General features: G+C 39.6%; 1 protein-coding gene across 3 annotated transcripts in view; it reads right to left on the bottom strand.

Moving 5' to 3' along the window:
* The window catches only part of BACH2 (BTB domain and CNC homolog 2), a 241,817-nt gene that overhangs the window by 73,665 nt on the left and 144,121 nt on the right, over positions 1-24,031 (bottom strand). Inside the window, exon 4 of one of the 3 annotated variants that reach the window (XM_039531428.1) lies at positions 20,967-21,118. The exons of 1 other annotated variant lie outside the window; for it this stretch is intronic. Coding sequence is in view for 1 of the 2 variants with exons in the window: in XM_039531427.1 (XP_039387361.1) it covers positions 20,971-20,976 (6 nt within the window). In the remaining variant the exon portion in view is untranslated. The remainder of the gene's footprint in view (positions 1-20,966; positions 21,119-24,031) is intronic. One more of the 3 variants, XM_039531427.1, reaches the window with a different exon arrangement.

Genomic DNA, 24,031 nt, shown 5'->3' with positions numbered 1-24,031 from the left:
AGGACCCCAAGAACATGCTCATTAGTTACAACAACCTCTACTGTTAGGGAGCTATGAGGATGACCATGTCTTGCTCCTTTTTGACATATTATATAGTTCTTATGAGAAGAATCGGCATCACTCAGAATAAATGTTTTCTAGACTATTTTGCAAGCTTTTTATCTTCACTGTAACCTTGCAGGCATTTAGAAAATTGTTCATATTCCCTTTGTCTATGGATTCTCTTGGGTCTTGCCTGTCTGTTCTGATTAATGTGAAGAAAGGGAAGGCATACAGTTATTTGTAGGGTCATATATATGGTAGAGTTTCTAAAGCTATGGGTTCCTGGTTTCTCCTTCTGAAAATGAATAGAGGTGTCTCGTTCCCCATGGATACAAGGCCACTATTTGCTTGCTCAGCACTTTCCAAAATAAATGGAAGACTTCATGATTGAAGTTCTATTTAGAATGTCCATGTGCTGATGACATGTCCTTTGCACAGAGAGCCTCAATGGATAAGATGATTTTCTCTGTTCACTTGAAATTCCCCCCCCCCCCCATAATTAAGGCAGTAGCCATAGATTACGGGACTGAGTCTCACTGAGTCCATAGTAGGTAGATTTTGCCAAAAATCCCAACTGGCTTTACAATCTTAAGGTGGCAACTGGTTCAATAAAAATTATTCAGTCCACTTAAACCTGGTCTACTAGGACTCCAGCTAGTGTTAAAACTGGTTTTGTTAAACTGGTAGAATTTTTGGATACTGGCCTTGAGAGTAAATCTTTAGATGACGCAACCAGGGCTGTTAAGTTAATCAGAATTCTTTGCTTTTTCCTATTAGATTTCCTCCCGTGAGAAGATCTGTGCCACTTAGAATAAACCTTTCCTTGTTAGCATGCTTTGGAAGGCTTTGCAAATTTTTCATTTTCTCCATGACTCAGCAGATGCTTACATTCTTGTTCAAGGTGCAGGAGGAGGAAGAAAATCTGAGCATTTTGACAGCTCAGAGCAATGTAGTTAAGCCAACCTAACTTTGTAGTATAGACCAGCCCTGAATTTGTCAAAATGGCCAGATTTTCATTCTCCTTGTGCACCTTGCCTGTAAATATCGCTAGTAGCAAGGACATTGCTAGGGCTCAAAGGTGCTATAGTAACACAAATAATAAATACAGATAAACTATAGAAATTTAAATTAAGCCAAGAGGCAAAGAAAGGGGTGGATATTGTGTATTTAGAGGAGGGTCCAACTCTGCTTGTTCCTGTCCTGAGGATAAGTACGCCAGTTTAGTACCCACACATAGAGAACTGTGTGGGGGAAAAAAAACCAGAAGGCATGGACAGAGATGAGAAAAATATGGGTAAGATCCTGAGGGGTACATGTGAGCTTCTGTGCAATGGTAAACCGCTAGGAGTTTAAGCAGTGCTAGTTATAATAAGGAAAAATCACTGGTTTCTAAATGGGGAAAGCTCCATGTGCCTACTCTTTCTTGAATGGAGAAGCCATGTGATTACTGGGTAATAACAGTAGAATGAAAGTAAAAAATTTTTAAAAGCATTCTTCACTGTAAAGTACAAATACAGCTGCCTTTGCTCATTATGATTATTTAGAAAGTGTCTATAAGAGTATTAAAAGCTTAAGAATTTGACATTAACTGAGACTAGTCATTTGACATATTTGATCCTATTGCAGGGGCCTTTTGTTTCGAAGTGTAACCTTATCACCAGCCTCGTTAAATTTAACTGTAGTACCTTTGTTTTCCTTTTGTCACAACTAGGGCTGTTGATTAATTGCAGTTAACTCATGCGATTAACTCAAAAAATTAATCACAATTAATTGCAGTTTTAATTGCATTGTTAAACAATAGAATAACAAATGAAATTTATTACATATTTTGGATGTTTTTCTACATTTTCAAATATATATTGATTTCAATTACAAAACAGAATACAAAGTGTACACTGCTCACTTTATATTATTTTTATTAGAAATATTTGCACTGTAAAAATGGTAAACAAAAGAAATTCACCTCATAGAAGTACTAGAATGCAATCTCTTTATCGTGAAAGTGCAACTTACAAATGTAAAATTTTTTTGGTTCATAAGTGCTCTCAAAAACAAAACAATTCATAACTTTAGAGCCTACAAGTCCACTCAGTCCTACTTCTCGTTCAGCCAATCACTAGAGAAACAAGTTTGTTTACATTTACGGGAGATAATGCTGCCCACGTTCACATGGCACTGTTGTAGCTGGCTTTGTGAGATATATACATGCCAGATGCACTAAAGATTCATATGCCTCGTCATGCTTTGGCCATCGCTCCAGAGGACGCATGTTAAAAAAATAATGGGTTAATTAAATTTGGGACCGAACTCCTTAGAGGAGAATTGTATGTCTCCTGCTCTATTTTACCCGCATTCTGTCATATACTTCATATTATAGCACTCTCGGATGATGACTCAGCACATGTTGTTCATTTTAAGGACACTTTCACTGCAGATTTGACAAAACACCAAGAAGGTATCAATGTGAGATTTCTAAAGCTAGCTACAGCACTCAAGCCGAGGTTTAAGAATCTGAAGTGCCTTCCAAAATCTGAGAGGGACAAGGTGTGGAGCATGCTTTCAGAAGTCTTAAAAGAGAAACACTCCGATGTGGAAACTACAGAAGCTGAACCACCAAAAAAGAAAATAAACCTTTTGCTGGTGGCATCTGACTCAGATGATGAAAATGAACATGTGTCGGTCTACACTGTTTTGGACTCTTATCGAGCAGAACCCATCATCAGCCTGGAATGGTGGTTGAAGCATGAAGGGACATATGAATCTTTAGGGCATCTGGCACGTAAATATTTTGCGACACCGGCTACAACAGTGCTATGAGAACATCTGTTCTCACTTTAAGGTGACATTGCAAACAAGAAGCGGGCAGCATTATCTCCCATAAATGTAAACAAACATTTTTCTTAGCGATTGGCTGAACGAGAAGTAGGACTGAGTGGACTTGTAGGCTCTAAAGTTTTACATTGTTTTACTTTTGAATACAGGTTTTTTTGTACATAATTCTACATTTGTAAGTTCAACTTTCATGATAAAGAGATTGCACTACAATACTTGTATTAGGTGAACTGAAAAATACTATTTCTTTTGTTTTTTACAGTGCAAATATTTGTAATAAAAATAAATATAAAGTGAGCACCGTACACTTTGTATCCTGTGTTATAACTGAAATCCATATATTTGAAAATGTAGAAAACATCCAAAAATATTTAAATAAATGGTATTCTATTATTGTTTAACAGTGCAATTAATTGCACGATTAATCACGATTAATTTTTTAAATGCTTGACAGCCCTACTTACAACTTATAGTAATTGTATTTAAAAACTGAATTCACATGTGTACACCATGGAAAATACTCTCATTCATGTCCCTACAGTTTAAAAATACAGTATTTTTCATGCATTGTTCAACACAGAGCACATGGTTGGTACTAAATAAAAAATAGTTTTTGATCTCCTGTTAAGATATGCAAAAGTCTAATACATTACACACTGGCTGTACAGTAAAAAGTGCTGAGAGGTTTATACTGTGTGTTGACTTACACTGGCACATTATGGACCTGATTTGGCAAGACGCTGAGTGCCTTCAACTCCCACTGACTTCACTGGAAATTGAGGGAGCTCAACATCCACCAGAATCAATCTCTACGACCATGGAGACAAGTGGATTCATAATTCTACAGTATACGTAATTTGGGGGTGAAATAGATCTCTGTTGTTCCATTAGCGATTTACATGTTTATGTGCAAAGTGAGGAAGATATGAAGCTCTCTGATTTGGATTTCAGATGAAGCTAATTGAAGTATATTCCTAATTATTATTAACTACACAATATAATACAAACAGCAGATAAAGGGGCAATCAATACATCCCACAGATGGTAAAGCTCCAAAGCATTTCTCTTGCCACCGGGACCAACCCAGATGGCAACTTCGGGTGATCAACAACAATTTTGTCTCTCAGTATAAATGTAAAGAGAGAGAGAGAGAGCTGTCTGGAGTATAAAGATTTAAAATCTGCTTTTTTCCTCCACTTGTATGAAAAATGGCATCCCAAACAAACCCAAGGAAGGCTGTAATGCAAATATTTCCCTGTGACTACATCTTCGATGTACTATGTTGCTAGGAGTGTAACAAGAAAGATAGTACTGTTGCGTAAGACCCCGCCCCCCCCAAAGCAAAGAAAACATTACAAATACAATTTCTTTCCATAAACTTTACCATATATGCAACATATTATTTTTGTGAAAAGACAGTTTTCCAGTCAGCTTCAATATAGACTTTGCCATTAGCACAATTCAGGTTTTGTAGACACAGAGTCAGTTAATTCATATTTATCAGAAGTCAAGATCAGGTCAGCATATCCACATATCTGTATGGTTATTTCAAGAATTCTAATAGTAGGAATAAATAGTTTTTAAAAATACCCTTAGGCATAACTTTTTTTTACCAAATTTTCTGAATGGCAAAGTAAGGGAGATATTCACTAATTTGTACTGAATGACGTTATTCTTTTCCACCATCATCATAACATACTGCATTCTATTCTATTAGTAATACTGACTTGAAATGCACCTGTGCTTTTTCCTTTGTTTTAATAACTTGGGAGATATGTATTACTATTTGTTTCCAGTGCTGCCCACAGTGTCTGGCATACATTTTTCAGACATAAGAAAGCTATGGTCTCTGGAAATAGGGCCATATCTATCAGTAGAGCAACACAGTTTTACACGAGCAGGGGATATGGACCTTTTCTTTTTGTAGGGATTTACATGTTAACATTCTCATTATTACCTATAAGAATTGCCCTTCTGTTTATTCCTCACAAGTAGTGAAAAAATATCCCCTGCTTGTGAAAACATTATGATTTCAAGTGGGTAATAAACAGAAAAGAAATTAAAGACCTGAAAAAAAATGAGCCAATGTTTCTGCAAATGTCTTCAGTAACAAAAAATAAAGGGGAGAGAAATACAGGAGGAAAAAAAAATGATGTGATAGAGAGTTGGTCCAGGGCTGACCGTCAAAAGGGAAAAGGCAAAGGAACAGAGCCAGAGGGGACATCAACATGGAGTCTGAAGTCAGCAGAGACCAGAGGTAGGAGGAGAACCAAGTTCTAAGCCAGACACAGGAAGGAGAATGAGGAATCTGGGAAACAGTAGGTGACAGCCACAGTGAAAGGAAAGAGAAAAGAGATGCCTGGAGTGTATTTCAAAACAGAAGGGGTGTAGGGAAAAAGGAAGGTTGGATGTGACAGGAGATTGAGAGCAGGAGCCAAATTCTGCCATTGTAGCCTCCAGGGGCCAGGGTGTAAGGTGCGAGAGGAGACAGAGCTGAGGGTGAGAGCAGCTATGGAAGCTGAATCAGAACAGAAAGCCTATTTCCAATTAAAGAAAAGAACAGATCAGGAGATAATAAATTACACACTTCAGCCAGTGTATTAGGAGTGGAGCAGGAGGGAGCAGAGAGGGGGTAAAGGGTAGGCAGCAGGGAAAACTAATGTTGCTTAGAGTGATGCCAGCGATGGAGGGCTTGGGAGGCAGACAGTGAGGGGATAATGTTGAGAGAAATGTTGTCAGAGATGAGGAAGAAAAGGAAGAGAAGGAGTGTAGATGGGAGAGAAAGAGTAGCATCAAATGAGATGGGTGGGCGAAAAGAGGCTGTGGAGGTCAAAAAAGCATCATGCTGGAGAGTTAAGATGCAACAGAGATCATTCTTTGCAGAAAGGTGCAAAGCGGGTGAGGAGGCAATGGCAACAGATAAAACCAACAAGAAAAGGAAGCATGGTGGGTGACAAGTGGGAGGCAGAGGCAGAGAGAGAAGAGGTGAAGGAACAGAAGAACACAAAAGAATAAGCTTCAAAATAAAAAGGTCAAGCAGCCCAAATATACAGCCAACCAGAACCAAAGGATCTCACCCTCGAGGCCCGACGTTGCTCAGCACCAACCAATGTCTCCAGCTTGGTTTCTTTTCATGCCTCGTCTGCCCTCACAACCCTGGACAGGGCTGGCTCCAGGGTTTTTGCCGCCCCAAGCAGCAAAGAAAAAAAAAAAAGCCATGATCGCGATCAGTTCTTCCGCCGTCTTTTTTGATTGCATGAGGCCTTTGTTTGCAAAATCCATAGGGGCACAGCACTTTTAAATGACCTGCTACAGAAGACTAAAGGGATTGACTGAAATTCCAGCATACTAGAAAGGTATGAAGAAAACTGCAATGTATTGGTTTATACAAGGAGGTGTATAAAGTATTGGATCATAATTTGAACAGCTAACATAAAATGTTTTCATGGTTCTATTTTCCTGCAAGGTGACTTATATCCAGCAGTATGAGGATTAATGGATATGGAGGCATGAGGAAATTATTACTATGCTTATTATTAGAGTATCAGCTTGACATTCTCCATACTAAAAGTGCCCACCTCCTCACAAAAACTATTTAACTTCTTCATGAACTATGGTATTTGACAGAGAAATTGATATCTAAGTTAAAAAATGAGACACTATAGCCCTAATTTCATTGTACATATTTTTATGAATGTTCTTTTTTTTAGTGTAGTAACTAATTAATCATATGCTAGATTCTGAAAAGCCTGTACTAGTTGCTAATTTACAGACAGCTAGAAAATGCCGACTCAGGCTAGTAGGTCCATATAAGTAATTCAACTTGCTAATTACTCTTTCTGAAAACTAAGGCTGCCAACAGCCATTCTAACATTTTGCTAAGTAGAGTGGCATATAACTCACATTATCTCATATATCATGTGAAACAACAGGATGCGACTCAACTAATGTGACAAAACTAAGTAGCTGGGAAAACAAATTAAAAACTAACTGATTTGCACAAAGTTTTGAGGGAGAAAAGATAATGCTGTAGCAACAGAGGGTTTGGCTGATGATACATTTAAGTGCAAGCAGTGTTTATGGAAGTTGTCAGAGAGCATTTACCTCTTGTGTGACCGATAAGACAGAATTCAAACCTATGACCACTTGCACAGGAGAATTTCCACTGCCCCACTAAGCTACTGCATTTAAAGAACTATGCACCACCTCAGACAAATGAGATGTGGTATGAACTGGCAACCACGCGCATATAAAAGCATGAGAATGTTCACTGCTCTCCTAAGATACTGCACTGAGATCAAGAATCCTGGAGGCTGAAGTTCTAGGATCCACAGAAAAAGCAGAGGCACTGCACGCTTCCCCACATTGTGCTGCAGGTGTACTTCAACCCTGCATGGATGGACCAACAAGGGTAAGAAGGTAGTGATGTCTCCAAAGGCATTTATTTTCTTTGGCTACCAATTAGAGCCAGCTGGTAGTATCTGTGATGAGAACAACGGTCCTAAAAATAAGAGGGGTTGTTTTTAAAACAAACAGATCTGCTACTGAACATTTCAGGGTGTGTCACTACTAAGTCAAATGTCTTGTTTTATTAATGCAGTTAAACTCTGGCAATCCATCCTGTTTAGGTGAAAAAAGTATATTTCTGCTTTCACGTCCCATTTTTTATGATACAAATTACTAACACATTACCATTGGGAAAAGAAACTAAATCTGACTAATTATGGACATGTTCTTGTATTTACTAAGTAGTCTTTTGAATGAGGCACAAGGCACAAAGCAAAGCTACACAGCTTATTCATCGAATGCCTGCAGTAACAGTTTCCTGTTACTGAGAGGTTTCCTTGAAATCACTCCACAAATGCATTGCAACCATAGTGCAAAAGAAACGACTTTTCCTGCTCTGATTGCCCACTTGAACTTTTCAAGAAGGTTGTATTTATTTACCATTGCTTCAACAAAGCTCTTTTGACAACTGTCCTGCCCTGGAGAGATTGCAAAGTCTATCTGAGGTTCTCATATGACTCCCATCACTGCAATATCTGAGAAGCTCACTCACTTTAATGGCTTAATTCTCATAACAGTCTGTGAGGCAGAGAATTACTAAATCCCCATTTCACAAATGGGGAACTGAGGCATAAAGAATGACTCTCCTAGGGTCACACAGGAAGTCTGCGGCACAATGAAGAATTGAACTCAGTTTTCCCCAGTCCCATTGTTTAGAGCACTAGTCTGGACTACCCCTCTTCAGGGGTGCTGGAACAATGTGTATAGTGGGGATGCTGAGAGCCACTGAACTAAACTGCAAACACTGTATATAATGTGGGATGGGGGGTGGCAGCACACCTAGTTCCAGAAGCTATGCCCTTCTTTTCATTGGAATCAATCTAAAAATGTAATACTAATTTCAACCTTAGAAACACAAAATGTATCACAATTCTTAAAGAGATACTGTTATGATTAGAAAGGCCCAAAATCTGAGATACCTTTAATTCTCTTGTAACTGTTTACAAAATGTATGTAATTTGTCAATGATCATAATTAAAAAAAAGTCATCGCTAACAGTCCAGGATATGTGAACAATCCTACAATAAAGTAGTATGTGAACAAATGATGGAGAACAATTTTGTTCTTTGAAAAAAGACATGTCCAGTATCCATGTTGTTAATAGACAAAAAAAGAGGTGACCCATACTGTGAATAATAGAGGCCTTATTATTTATTTGTAATATAGTAGAGCCTAGAAGCCCAAGCCAAGATATGAGGTCCTGTATAAACTCACAGTATAAGACAATCTGAAAAACGCGCATAATTTAAAACAGATGAGAGACAAAGGACATAGCACAGCACAGGGGTCGGCAACATCTGGCATGCGGCTCGCCAGGGTGCTTACCCTGGCGGGCCGGGCCAGTTTGTTTACCTGCCATGTCGGCAGGTTTGGCCGATCGCGGCTCCCACTGGCTGCAGTTTGCCACTCCAGGCCAATGGGGGCTGTGGGTGGTGCAGGCAGAGGGATGTGCTGGCCGCGGCTTCCCGCCACCCCCATTGGCCTGGAGCGGCGAACCACGGCCAGTGGGAGCCGCAATTGGCCGAACCTGCCAATGCGGCAGGTAAACAAACTGGCCTGGCCCGCCAGAGTGCTTACCCTGGCGAGCTGCATGCCAGGGGTTGCTGACCCCTGGTCTAGATAATACCTAGTCCAGCCTTGAGTGCAGAAGACTGGACTAGAAGACCTCTTGAGGTCCCTCTTCCAATCCTACGACTCTATGATCCTATAGATACATTGATGTACTGTGTTTGAGAAGGGTGAGAACTCTACCTGCTTAAAACTATATAATGTAACTAAACCCTTGGTATTTGAAACTAAGAGCAGAGAGCAACCAACCTTCTCTCCATTTCTGCCCAGAACCCACCTCAGTATGTACTGAACATAAAATGGCAGATTCATTATTTACATTTCTATAACATAAAAAACCAACCACCAAAACTAACTAACCCAAAGTCCCTGCTAATCAAAAATGCCTTCAAACTTCCCAGAGAATTTATGTTTCCCTGAAACAAACTATAAAAGTTTCAGCCCCAAAGTATTTTTAAGAGAAGGTTATAAGTAGGTACAGTAACACCATACCATTTATACATCAAACATCCTCCCAATCTCAGTCTCCCAGGCCTCTTCTGTCTCTTCACTCAAGTTCTTCTTCAAATGTGACTTCTACTGCGAAGCCCCGCATCCCCTCCTCATTTTTCAGTCTTCTAGATTGTAAACTTTGTTAGGCAGGGCCTGTCTTTATAGCATTATTTTAGCACCACATTCTTGGAGTGAAATAAATAAAACTGGAAAGCAGAGGCTTACAATTGAATGATTAATGGAACCAGTATCACCAGTGCACTAATACATTTCCTACTCACACCATATCTCTGCCCACCCTATGCATATGAAATGGTGAAAAGGAAAAATTAGGAAATGCAAAAGGTGGACCCAAATCCTCTCTCCCTGAAGATCATCACCATCTAGCTCAGGCAACACTGCAAATATTTTTGGATGTACCAATAGCTTATTAACGACCAGGGAGGATCAAGAGGATTCCTTTAAAACTCCAGTATATAGATATTGTTTACAACAGTATATTCCTCTAGCTGAAAGATCTCTTCTTTTCCCTAAACTAAATCTAAAGAGAAAACTAATCTCCTGATTTAGAGCTGACAGGTGGTACATGCATAATTAAAGATGACCTAACATAGAATGCTCTCATTTCTGGCATATAATCAGACACTTAAGCAAATCAATTATCAGTAGGCAATCTTTTGTGTCAACAGAGATAGGGATGAAACATTTCTCTGGTCATGAAGATTTTGTAATGATGCTGCATATGCATTTGCAAATACTTTAGCACCATTATAGATTAAATCTCAGTCATCTCTGAGAAAGAGCTTCATCACTTCCAGACAACTACAGTACCCAGCCTTACTATGATGAAGGCTTACATTTGCAGCACAAGCACAGCAATCAGTGCTTGAGAAATGGTCCAAGACATCAAAAATCTTTTCAGTGCTCTGCCACGCTATTTCCAAAGAACCGAGGTACCTTCTATATACACATTGCCCTGTCCGTGATTATGTCTATGGCCTTACCGCCTCCTACATTACCTTGGCACTCCCTATTCCCTGCCCTTTTTCCACACCGTTCTCATTGTCCTCTTCTGTAACTCTTGACTTTATGCATCCTTCTGTGCTATGCCTTATGCTTCAACAGACTGCCAACTACCATGTGCTAAGAACCTTCGCTTTCTTCCTTCAAGTAACCTCCTGAAAACCCATCTGTTCCATTAAGCAATCCAGCTATAGTGACCACTAGAGACACACTGAGTTTGTTTCACACTGCCTCAACACTCTGTTTTTCCTGTTTGTGACTCTCTAGGTTGTGGACTTCTCAGGCCAGGGATTTTGTTCACTATATGGCATGCTTTATCTACTGTTAATGCCTTGTTAACGCCCTGACCTGTATAATTGTGCTACTAGGCTCATATAGCACATTTTCCTTTTGGCTCCCAAAATGCTCCTTTAAGGTTGGTGGGCAATATTATCCCCATTTTACAGATGGGGAAACAGATGCAGAGAGTAGTTAAGAACCTTGTGTGAGGTTATACAGAAAGGCTGTGGTAGAATTGAGAGTAAAGGCCAGATCTCCTCTTTTATCAGTAGACAACACTGCCTCCCTGAAGTAGTAACATCTCCCTTACAACCTGAAAAAGAGAAAATTTAACTTAAGCCTTTAATAATCTCCCCCTCTCCTTCCAACACTATTTTTTGCGGAATCCAGAAAGGGTGTCTGGAGAAAGAATAAGCAATTTAAACAGATGGACATTCTAAAAAGGGTCTTATCGGTGGGGTGGGGGAGTAAAAATAATTTAGAAGAGAAAAGCCTAAGAGTGAGATGGTTTTCCTGATTTTGGGGACGCTGGAGTTGTGAGAAGCATTATAAACCACAATTAAAATACAGCCCTCCCACCCATTCTGCCCTACGAAAGAGCTGCTCTTAGGATATAAAATTACTTTAATATTGCAGTGAGAAAAGTGTTTTAAAAAGAGTGACTTATGATAATGGATTTTCAAAGCAAAAGTAAAGCTGCTTTTCCTGAAAATAGGGCTTTATAGATGGGGAACTTCACAATGCCAGTGGTGTGCATTTTACTGCATTTCACAAGATTTCTCATAATTTAAATTCCTACATATTTATGTCATACATGAATAAATGACCTTATTGTTCAGAACATGTCTTTATACGAACATCTCTGCTGTTAGGACTAGTGTTATTTTGCATTTTTTTCCTTACCAAGTCAGAACAAAAAAGTTTCTTTTACTGCAGTTTTGGGAACTTCATGCAAATGTCAGTTTTTACACATCAATCGTCAGTTTAGCAACATATAATGATATATGTAAGAGTAACACTAATATTATGGGTTGACTTTTTAAAAAACAAATCAAAGCTTATAGACAAGTTTCTGTTAAGGCAAATTTCATGGTACTGCATTACCAAAAGTGTTAGTAATAAGATTACAATATTGAACTGTTAGATTAACTACAGACAGTTTCTTCCACAAGGCATATTTATTTATAAATCCTTTACACAAGATATAATAGCAGCAGCCTTTTTAAGAGTGGGAGGAAGGGTATGGAGCCATTTATAGACCAAAATAATTTAGCGTGAGATCCAAAGACGATTCAACATGCTCAATTTCTCTCAGGAAGCGAACATTTTCTTAAGTCAGAGGAATACTTGTTAGTCTCTTTCTTCTTAAGGCACACGTGTTCACTTTAGTTTTCTCTCTACCCCACCCTCTGCAACAGTGGTATTTAGGGTCCAATCTCGCAGCCCTTACTCACCTTGAGGACTTCTGTGGGACTGCTCATGTGAGTAAGGGCTTCAGGATCAGCTCCAGAAAGAGGAAAACACCACAGCATATGTAGCTATGGAGGCAGGAACAAAGGATTTTAGAGAGAATGAAGGATGAGGATTGCTTTGCATAACAGAATGCAGAGACTACGTTGGGTATAAGCTACATTTTAAAATGTGGAAGGATTACTTCATGAGATTGAAATTGCATGATAGAAAAATGTTTTATTTGGAAACTTACTTCTTATGGAGCTCTGCAAAAATATAAATATGTACAGTATCCAAAAATGGCAGCTTTCTGGAGCTAAAATACCATATGTGAGGCATGTTAAAGTACAACATTTTTATAGACATACAGAACAACACAGAGGTCACATGTGAGAGGTGCTGGAACAATTTGTATAGTGGGAGTGCTGAGAGCCATTGAACCAAACTGTATATAATGGAAACCACTTCAAGCCCGGGGTGCTGCAGCACCCCCCGTTATCTAGTCCCAGCCCCTCTGCCGCATGTACAACTGTATACATCTATCCATGCAGATACAGAGATACAAAGCAATACATATTAGCATAAAATAAAAAATGTTATTCCAACGAGACAAACATTCAGATTAGATGTAGTTATGCTTTGCCCCCTCCCTCTCACCTCTACAATATGCTAAGTGTTGACTAGCTTCACCTACTAATTTAACTGGTGTCACGTCCCATGTAGGGCACCTTCTTTATAATGATGCTCCATTGCGTTTTCTTTGACATGTTCTGTGGTTTTTATGTTGTGCTTTTATGGATGAATTTTTAGGGCAGAATTCTGCTTTTCAGTCATAGCCATACAACCTCCACAGAAGCCAATGGGGGATACATGAATGCAAATGATGAATTTGGTCCTTATTATTAGAACTGGTCAAATAATGCTTGACACATTTATTATACAAATTGTTTGTTGTTTGATTTGTTTTAAGTAATGCACGTACCTCTGCTTAATTGTGCCATGTTATAAATGACTCAGTGGGTGTTTTAATGCTATTTTAAAAAGTATATTATTAAACTTAAATGCTTATTCCTTTCTCTGTAATTCCCTTTCAGACCCGGTTCTTACAGATAGTGCAAGTTCAGTTTTGCCAAATAACTTGGCTAATATTTACACAGCTTAAAACCATAATTACAGGTGAAGAATGACTAATATATTTCAGTAACAAATAGAAAACTGTTAGCTGAGTTGTGCTGTGTGGACACTGTTCTGCTATTTGGGAGGGTAGCTTCACATCAGAGGTAACATGCGCATCAGAATGCTGGAGAGGAGTTACTGAGTGTACTCCCACATTACTGTTTACAGCAGATACATTCAATGAGAGTTTTAATGAGCAGGCAGCTGGAAAAGATGTAATTAAGCAATACAAAGTTAACATTTTACTAGAAGACCCAGGTAGACTTCTGCGCCACAGAAATGATGCATGTAAACTTTGGAGGAAGTGCTGGACTTATCTTAAAGCAGCTCTGTCAACTTATTCAAGAAATGGCATTAAGAGACAATTTTGGAGAAAGCTGGGAAGTATATTTTCTCAGCCTAAGGTAAGGCAATGAAACAGCAGCAGCTAGTAGATGTTTGTGCGGACATGGGGTTATGTTCAGCAAAAAGATTAGAGCAGGAAAGTAACCTGTATAGTATACATTTGGGTGGATGAAACCTTAGTGTTTTTGCTGACTGCCATCACAAAATAATCCATCCTGGTACTTGCACTATTCATCACCACAATATCTGAATGCCTAAAAACTAGAATGGAGAAATAAAAGCTCAGGCATTCCAATTCCTAGCATCTGAAACCATAGAATCCAGAGCTACCAGAGGGGCCCTCCCTCAAATAATGACGACATTTTAAAAGACCACCACACCAATTTTGGGTCAGACTTTCAGAAGTGCGGGGAACTCACAATTCCCACCCAAGTTAATGGGAGCTGTGGATGCTCAGCAGCTCTGAAAGTCAGACGTGTTATGCACTTATGCACTGTGTATAAGTAAACATCCGGAAAGTGTTATTGCCTCACCAATAAACTGTAATTAAAATAAAAAATATTAACAAAAAAAAGCAGCTAAAGAGCTTTACATGATAAACCTCAAAAAACCCACTTATTTCCAACCCTGCAGCCAGTTGTTCTGTAATATCTTCTGCTTTGTGCTGACAACCTTTTTTCCCCTGCACTCATTCAGACACAATGCCTTCAGGTCTGTCTAAGTAATGTAATTTACTGGAGTGGAATTCCCTTGATACCTTCTGCAGCACTCAGTGACAGTATCATTTATACTCTACACTGTCATGCTATGACACTGATACATTGGCTTTCATCCCTCATTCACTGCAGTGTGTGCAATTTCACCTTCCATTGTGTCCTTTTGTAGAGTGCATGTACAAATTTACTCCATTCATCCCTAATTACAAACCTCTACTGAAATACTCTCATTAGATTTATATTTCTCACTCCAAATGTCAATCTTATTTGAAAATTCCAATTTTCCTGAAGATTCATCCATTAGCAATAACCTCTAAAGCATTCCTTAACTGAATGCTTTAAACGAGAAACCAACAGAGCAGAGATACATCATTATAGTAAATCTCCATTGCTAATGTTTTCTATTATTCAAGTAATGTAATAATGAGCACATGACCAGACAATTCTATACTTTCAGCACATAAAAGGTGTGAGCTAATAATCAACTGTTAAGTCGGAGTCTGATCATACTGTATCACTGGGTAGCATTTCTAAGTCTTTGCCATTCCGTACGAGTGTGTGGGAGAGGCATCACAGCCTCAGTATGATCTGCCACCACCTCCTTTTGCACCTTTTCACAGCAGCTCCAGTCCATGACAAGGTGCAACAAGGCAGGGGTGGTTATAGTAGGTAAATCTGTGTGTGCTAGAAGATCATTCTTGGGCATTTCAGCTTGGCTTGCCATGCCAGGAACTAAAGCACAAATGTAATGAATTTATGAAAAATTCTGCTGGTAAAAGTTCCTGATTGCAGATGTGTTTGCCATGGGAAGGAAAGGGAGATTTAATAGTGAGTCTTGCTGATTTCCGGATGTCAGTGACCTGCAGTACATCCTAACAGGTTACCGACCTTCAACAGAAGAATTAGTCTACTACATTCTCTGATAGTAATTTCAATTCAACGCCTTCACCTGCGACTGTTCAGTTTGGACGGTCTATACAAGAAAATGTGGGCCGATTAAACAGGGAAGTGGTAAAACTAGAAAGGATCCTTCCTACTTCCTAGGAGAAAATACGGTATTATCACATTTAAAAAAAATGAAGACAACTACAGTGTTTACTGACTCTTGTACAATGCATCCTACCTGCCATTACTCAAAATATCATCTGAGCAATATCTACAGAAAAGTAAATATTGTATCATGCTCATCGGAAAGCACTGAATCAAGTGAGAGAGTTCTCAGCATATGATACAGACTTTCCTGGCATTTTCTTCAAAGCAATTAGATATGACCTCATTCATACCAGGCTTAGCAGCAGAAAGAAAACATTTCTACATCTGTATCAAATAGGGAGAATCCATAACAAAAATGACAACAAATGTTCCCCTGCTTGTCAGCTTCTGGTCACCTACAGGATTAAGACACGTAGATAATTATAACAGATGTAACGTAATTCCCTGCAGAAAACACCACCACCACAGAAGCTAATTACTCCTGAAGTTTTGCCCATTCCCACCTGAAGTATTTAAAACCTTGATTATTGCATCATCTCTCTTGCCTTTTGTACTGTATATCAGCCGGTACTACAATGGATGTGTACAGATGCTAAAAGAGAAATATGCATTTAAATAAAAAGGCAGAGATGAGGAGGTAAGCGTAGAGTAATAATGACACACAACGCAGTTCTGCTCCTAAGAGAAGGGTGAGCTAATTTAATGGGATTTAATATTGCATAATAACCCCCCCCCCACACACACCAGACAGCATCAATAATCCATGGAACAACTGTGTGTGGCTTTAAGTGCTTGCACTATACCACATCCTCTATACTTCTTGGAGTTACATAGCTTCTTAACTGAGAAAAGGCTCTGAAGGAGAACCTGGCTTCATAAAGAGGCAAACACTCAGGAGCATCTTTACTCACCCATTTCAAGAATCACATCAAACTGAAAAGCTAAAAATGCACAGACACACTCATTCTTTGGAAATGCCACAGCTACTTAATGAGTGAAACAGGGACAGCACCAGAGAAAAGACCATAAAGTTATGAATTTCCCTGTAAATGCCGACATTTCTCTTTTGTGTTTTTCCTGGCCACAAGCTGACATGCTATTAATTAATGTGGCCACAGTAGATTTAGCAGCTCAATAAAGGTACATTTTAATTAATTTAGCAGACCCTTTACCAGCTGTGGCTACCTAGAAAGGCTACCAAGCTAGCAGTTACCCATGCTATCACCTTATAGTGGAAACAAAAGAGTTTTACATGCCAATGGTCAACATTAAGCATTCCTTTATTTGGTGTTCAGAAGGCTGGCAAAGAGCATTTATATAAAAAAGATTAAGTTATAGATCAGCAGTTCAAGTTATACAATTGTGGTTTTGGATGGCTGATTTTAAAAATCCGTGAGCGCTTCACAGCTGCTTTTTTCAGATAAAGGGACAATTCTGCTTCCAAAATCCTTTCATCTCCATCTCTTATCAGTCATACTTTGCTTTTTAGAATGAGAAAATGCTGATAGAATATTACATGAAGACTAACAGTGTAAGTAACTTGTCTGTCTCTCTCTTATTTCAACAAAGACACATTTACAAGTACTCAAATGTAGAACTTACCAGACAGAGGCAAAGCTGCATGCAAGCCAGTCATCAGAGCTAATGGAATGATTCTGCTTGCTCTACAGATTCTGAATCGTCTGAGTCTTATTTTTAGTTGTACACAAAGGGCAATAAATGGAAAATCTTATTGTAACCACTGCTTTTTCTTGGCCACCCACACTTCCAACACCTACAGCGCAAGTATACAAATGCAAAAAACCCAGTACTGATGGCTCATCTTAACAAGGGATGCAAAGTAGCTAAAAATCTATTGCATATTTTTCCAGTTTATATTTATGGTTTCATTGTGTTATTTTAACAGCGAGGACACAGATTATAATGTAGATAAACTGCAATAGGACATAAATGGGGTTTTCAAGCATTCAGCGCATCTTCCATTCTTTGATCTTATTCACTGTCTGGCAAACAAGTCTCAAATTTAGGATGGCTAACCACTGACCAATTTTAAAGTCAGTAATAAGGATGCAATCGGATAACAAAGGCACACTTCCTGTACTAGCTTTTTCAAACCAGTGATTTATAAAAGGGTTACTGATGGGCTTATCAGTGGGAAATTATCCTGATTATTTTACTTCAGAAAGTGGTAATTTAAAAAAAAAATCCCTTTATACTCATAATAGTAGTATTAGAAGAACGAGAGCGCCTGCTGTCAAGGATGATTTCATCATGCTTAAAAAATTCCACTTTACTTAAACTTGCTTAGCAAATTACTTTGTAATTTCATACATGGCACAAATCATAACTTAGCAGTACACTGGTTCCATTCACCATTCTTTCTCCATACCTGACATTTTTCTGTTTACCCTGAACACATTTTGAACTGATACAAGTATGAGCATAATTATCACGTGAAAACCTGCACAGGACTAACCCAAACTGACTGATTCAATCCGTTTAAAAATAAAATTAAATAAAATAAAAAAGCCCACTCAGAGCAGACTGCAGAAGAGAATCAGTAAAGGAGGTTTGGGGATGTGGGAAAGAAAGCTGACAGTTTGTTTTCATTAACTACCTCACTTCTTGAAAATGCAAAGTATTATGGCTACTAAAGCATCAATTACAATATTCTGGCCCGAACTCTCTGCAAATCATAACAGGAAACACATGCAAGTAGGCTAGCAACCATTATTTCAACAAAATAATATTAAGACACAAAGCATCAACTCCAGAAAATGTGACTACCTAAGATTTCTCATTAACGACATACTGCACAAAACTGCCTGTCATCTTCTAGTAATTAACATGGAACCTAATGCACAGACAGCTGCTCTGAACATACCGCAGTTTACACAATACTGTTGAAATCAGATACATGCTTTTCTGGTGTTTTTATGTCGTAGGAACTTCTGATATGTGTTGTAAAAGCACAGGTATCTAAGTATTATGAAAAGTGGGTCATACGCCACTGAGTCTCAACCACACCACCCCCAAGTCGGGCACTGGATGACTGTACACTGTGCTGCAAAAAGGGAGGGATGGATTTCAGCAGCAGTGAAAACAAAACTTTTATGTGGTGAGATGTATTTTAGTTTTTACTGGTTTAGGTTAGAGAAAGTTGATTTCACTGTCACCGTCTTTCAGTATTTTCTTAAAATGAATGACAAACCCTGGCAGGTATGATACTCTGTGGGACACGGGAGAGCTGCCAAAGGTACTGTCCCACCTATGGGGAAATGCTAGTTATCAGAGTCCCTGTGGTAAAGTGAAGCTTTATCAGGGCTGAAGTGAGAGCTCTGACTCAGGCAGGCTGACACACAGACTGCCACCTGCAACACTAAGAAGAAAAACTTCGTCACAACATCGTCACGTGAATAGAAAGTAAATAAATCAATAATACTTCACATGTATGCAGCACTTCACACCTCGGAAGCGAGACACAAACATTAATTAATGGCAGACAGGGAAGAGGTGTCAGAATAATTCAATTTTGGCGTGTTGTATCATATCATACGGAACACAGCTCTTCTCAAGCCTAGCAATTACCTCTAGAAAGAGTGTAAACGGTATTTGACTGAATGTAATGGCTCCATAGTACTACTTTTAACAGTCATCAAATGAAAAGGGAGATGGCTGTTTCTTCCAACTATCCTGCCACATTTTCAACCAGCATTGTACCAGGGGCTTTTGGTTCACTCCCTCTCCACATCCTATTTTAGAAGATGTTCTCACACATGGATGCATGTGTACTTTATACTTTAATGTATAAGTGCTGCCTGGTGGGTATACACTTAATATTTTCCAGATTATATTATGACATAAGACATATTTGCATCAAATCTATTTAATTTTTCAAAATAACAAAAACAAATGTATAGCCAATATTTCCAGCTTTATCAGACTAGCCAGTTAGTGGCATGCTGGTTCCTGTATCACTGCTGTGTAACAGACAAGCTGTAGGGAAAAGCAGTGGAAAAAGCCCTTCTACCTTAAGAAAGGCTCTCAACACTGACAACTGCTTCTAACCTTAATCCTCTACCAGACCATCCCCACCCCCGGAAAGGAAGTTAATAAAAATCTAACAAACAAACAAATAAATAAACCTTACCCACGCCCCCAGCAGAGTTTTGACCCCAAAAAGGTAGAAATACCAGAGATTCCATGGAACCCACCAGAAACTTTCCTAATGATTTTATGTGGAAGGTGTTCAGATAAAACAGAGAGAGAGAGAGTACAGTACTCTCCTTCAGAAAAGACTGCCCATTCACGTGAAAGTAAGTGTGCGTGAATATGTGGCCATCTTCTCCACATATTAAGGCCCAAATTTTCAGAAGTGCACGCTTGCGTATGTGCCTGATCTGTGCATGGACAACACCTGATATGTGTGCCCCAATTGGGGTTACATGTATGCACAGCTATGTAAGTGCACAAACCCCTAGCTCTCATTCATACACTGAGTGTTACTTACATGCAAGTCAGATGTGCACTTTTGAAGAAGTGAGCCTGACGCATAGGCTGTGGAGCTGGGAGGGAGGCTCTATGTATTTTGCTGCCCCAAGGACGGCAGTCAGGAGGCTTTTGGCTACATGCTTGTGGGAGGTCCGCTGGTAACGCGGATTCGGCGGTATGCCTGCGGGAGGTCTGCCAGTCCTGTGCCTTCGGCGTCCCACCGCCAAATTGCCGCCGAAACCGCGGGACTGGTGGACCTCCCACAGGCATGCCGCCGAAGGCAGCCTGACTGCCGCCCTCACGGCGACCTGCAGGCTGCCCCCCGCACACGCTTGGTGTGCTGGTGCCTGGAGCCGCTCCTGAGGGAGGCCCACCCAGTCCATGGCCTGACCACTTTTAAGCATGTAGGTGGAAAACAGCGTTGCCACTGGCTGATTTTTGACCGGCTTGGATGGTTTTTCTACTCTCTTGCTGGTTGCTGGTCAAGAGATGCAATTTGCCCAGTTTTTTTTGCTGCGTTCATGAGCAGTGATCTTGTATCTAGTATCCACACACATTATGGCTAGGAGCGCACCATGGCTGACACCCGGGTTCCCCTCACCTGCCAGCTGCCAAAACTGGAGCACCTCCTCTTAGCACTGGGAAACAGCCAAACTCGTCACCCAAAAGTGAGACTTACCACCAGGCAGAGGTAAAGTAAGGAGGGGGCGAGGAGGCAAGGGCTTCTGGAAGAGAATGGTGCCTGAGAGGGGAAGAGGATGATCAGGTTGGGGACAAGGGCTTCAAATCTATGCCTGCCCCTCATCTCTCCTCCACACACTTTAAATGCCCTGGCCTGATATGAATATAATAGTTCTACAGTCATGTAAAATACAAGCACTCAAGGAGAGGATTTTTTCCCCATGAAATATTTCATGGCATATGTTGCACATCTGAAATTAGAATCTGGTCCCGGATGCTCAGTGGCACAAAGACCACATCTCTTCTTACCTACTATCATGACAGTTGAGATCAGCTGGGCTGCTCTTGGTAACAGTACAGAGGGGATATGAATGTCTACCACCCAGGTGTTCCAATGGTTGAGTTGTCACCTTTGGAAATTTGATTTCCCTGTTGGTCCAACGAAGCATGTGTTTTTTGACCTGTAGACAGACAATAAAGCCTATCTGTTTTCTCATTGTTTGGGTGATGGTAGGTGTGTGACAGACATTTAGTCATCAAATGGCGCACTTCACATTTTAAAATTAATTTACATCTGCCCACAGATTGCTGATGGGCAGGTTTTAGAAATCTAAAAATTAGATTAAAAATATTTTATTTAAGAGAACAATTATTACCTATATATTATAGAAATAAGTTTCTATTTGATTTTGTTTAGCTCAAACCCTTTAAGAGGCTTACTGAACTGTCAAGACAAGAATTTGCATAAGTAGTATAAATTCAGGCAGTCCATTATTCCTCAGAATGCCATTGATTGGTATCTTATTTTTGCTTCTTTTAAAAAGAAATAATGAAAAATCAAAACAAAAAAAATGTAAACTTAGCATTTAAATTGCAGTTCAGAATGCAGCATAGTTCCATGGTGATGTCAACAGGACAGCTGTGTAGCCAAATCCTATCATTGCAATTCCAGTAGCATCTGATCAAAGCCCTTTTATGTTACACATTTGTTTTGTGCCATCAGATAGCGCAATGCAACAAAGTATGAGCTGTTTAGGGATGAAAACAGCCCTTCCCAAACTCCCTACTCCATCACTGTATGTAGGTTTGTGAATGATGGTGTAACATTAATGAATTAACTAAAGCTTTGACTCTGCATCAAATTTTACTAGTGTGGATCCAGATGCAGGTTTGGCCTAAGCCAGTAACCAGCTGCTTTATGACATTGCAATTAGCCATACTCTTTGGGACAGGGCCTGTGTCTTCTTCCAAGTTTTGCATGGTCACGAGCACATTGTTGGCAAGAAAAAAATATAAAAGGATTTTACAACATTTTTCAAATCCATGTCCCATTTTTCAAATTAAGTTAGTGCTCCAACACTGCTACACTGTCAGAATGGAGAATACTGATTAACCATGGAACAGGCAGCAGCGTGATAAACATTCCTGTGTACCTCAGCTATGACCAGGGGATGAAAAAGTTTTTCAGTTATGTCCATTCAGCTCCTGACTGCTCTTTTAAATCTGTCACTTAAGGTGTCATATTTAAGTTAGTTTCTCCATCATAGATTTGCAGAATTGAGCATTCAACAATCATGAGGAAGGCCCCAAAAGTCATGAGAAATTTAGAAATAACAAAATCTGCATTCTTTCTGTTTGCCTTGTGGCTTTTAAGCCTCCAGTGTGCAAGTTTCCAAGCTTTTATTTCTGCAGCCATAAGGGCTAGAAATGTACTTTAAAAAAAGAAAAAAAGAAAGCTGAGACGCTCACAGTCACATGACTCCAGGTATGGGCGCTTTATGAAAAACACCAAATATTGCGAGACTCATGACAGAATTGCAAAAGTCTGTAAGTAGTTTGCATCCACTAGAAAATGAACAAAAGTCACCACCTCATGTCACACAGGCCACTCAGCACTTCTCTGATGACGATGACTTTCACTCACTACCAGCCTGGGCTAGAATTCTGACTTACCAAAGCTCTATTTACCATCTCTTTCAGCCAGCCAGCATCATCTTTATTTTCCTAATTCTGTGATTTTTTTGTACAATCATTTATTTTGACCAACCGCTCTCCTTCTAGATCTTGGGATATACTGACAAACACGTATTATGTGTCTCTCTACACATCAATTCACTTCCCACAGTTCTCTTTTTTACAATAATAGTTGCATATGTGAAAATGTTCTTTTGACAATGGATAGTTTTTTAAGAGTGGAGCCACAGGAAAGTATTCAGCTGTATTTACGCTTTTCACCTACATAAGCAGGTTAAGTTTCAGTTTTTCCTGGTTCCAATGACTCCTATGATAGCCTGTTTTTATTAAGACTATACTATACTCTTGGCCTCTTAGGAGAAATAAATGGACCTTCTTTTACTTTGATTTTTTCCAGATACCCCCGTCTCCCCCATGATTATGGTAAAATCCATACCTGTGTCTTTAGCTTACTTTATACCTAGTATGTTGAAACATTCAATGCCATAACAGCATGAATACTGCCAAGAACAGAATAAGATTTAAAGTCTCCTGATGGGGACATGAGTAGCGAGGATGGCAGATGTCCTTATACAGACTACAGCAAGTCCCAGACCTTAGGGCCAGTATGAGTTTTCATTCCATGGATTCCCTTAAGGTTTTTCTGGTAGAGTTATTTGACCAGCTGCTAGTTGTCACATGTTTGTATAGAGAGGAGTGTGGATCATAAGCAATGCAGGATCCAGCCTTATCAAAAGGAGCTGCATTGTTGCTCCCAAAAATGAGGATGAGCAAAAGCAGGGAGCATCTTAACAGGTACAAAAGACCCCAAAATGTCTTCAGTTGATTACTAAAGTGGACAATGTATTTTATTAGCCATTATAGTTCTTCATTTCCCCTTTTTGTTCATTGATACAAGATTCTAATGCATAACTGATGTGGGGCATTGGTAAAAAAATACAAAGATCAGATGTACAAATTTGTCTCTGTGGGTGGGTGGGTGCCTTTCCTCAAACTGCACTAAAGCACAGCCCACGTACTAGCCAAAAACAAAATGCTCACCCCTACCCGGCGCTTGGTTTGATCAACAAAGAAATTAACAGGATAAAGTTCAACTCCAGCCTTCTCCCAAGCACGGCTGCTCCTAGGGTTCCACCCTTGGTACCACTCTGCCCACACTTTATATGCTGCCTCCTGGGTCAGGGCAACAGCACTCCACAGCCCACTTCCTCCACCTGGGGAGCCTTCCTTGTAGAGTTTCAGCCCCTATCTCCAGGGCAGAACACTGATCCCTTCTTGACCAGATCCAGTGGGGGTTTGTCCACCTCATTACACCATCTACAGCAATCAACAGTAAATAACAATTATATTCTCTGTGTGCACGCTCATTGCTAATGTACAACTTCTACCACTGTTACATC

This window comes from Mauremys reevesii, linkage group 3 (genome assembly GCF_016161935.1).
Source record: "Mauremys reevesii isolate NIE-2019 linkage group 3, ASM1616193v1, whole genome shotgun sequence".
Classification (NCBI taxonomy): domain Eukaryota; kingdom Metazoa; phylum Chordata; order Testudines; family Geoemydidae; genus Mauremys; species Mauremys reevesii.
This window is presented reverse-complemented; position numbering and strand designations above follow the sequence as displayed.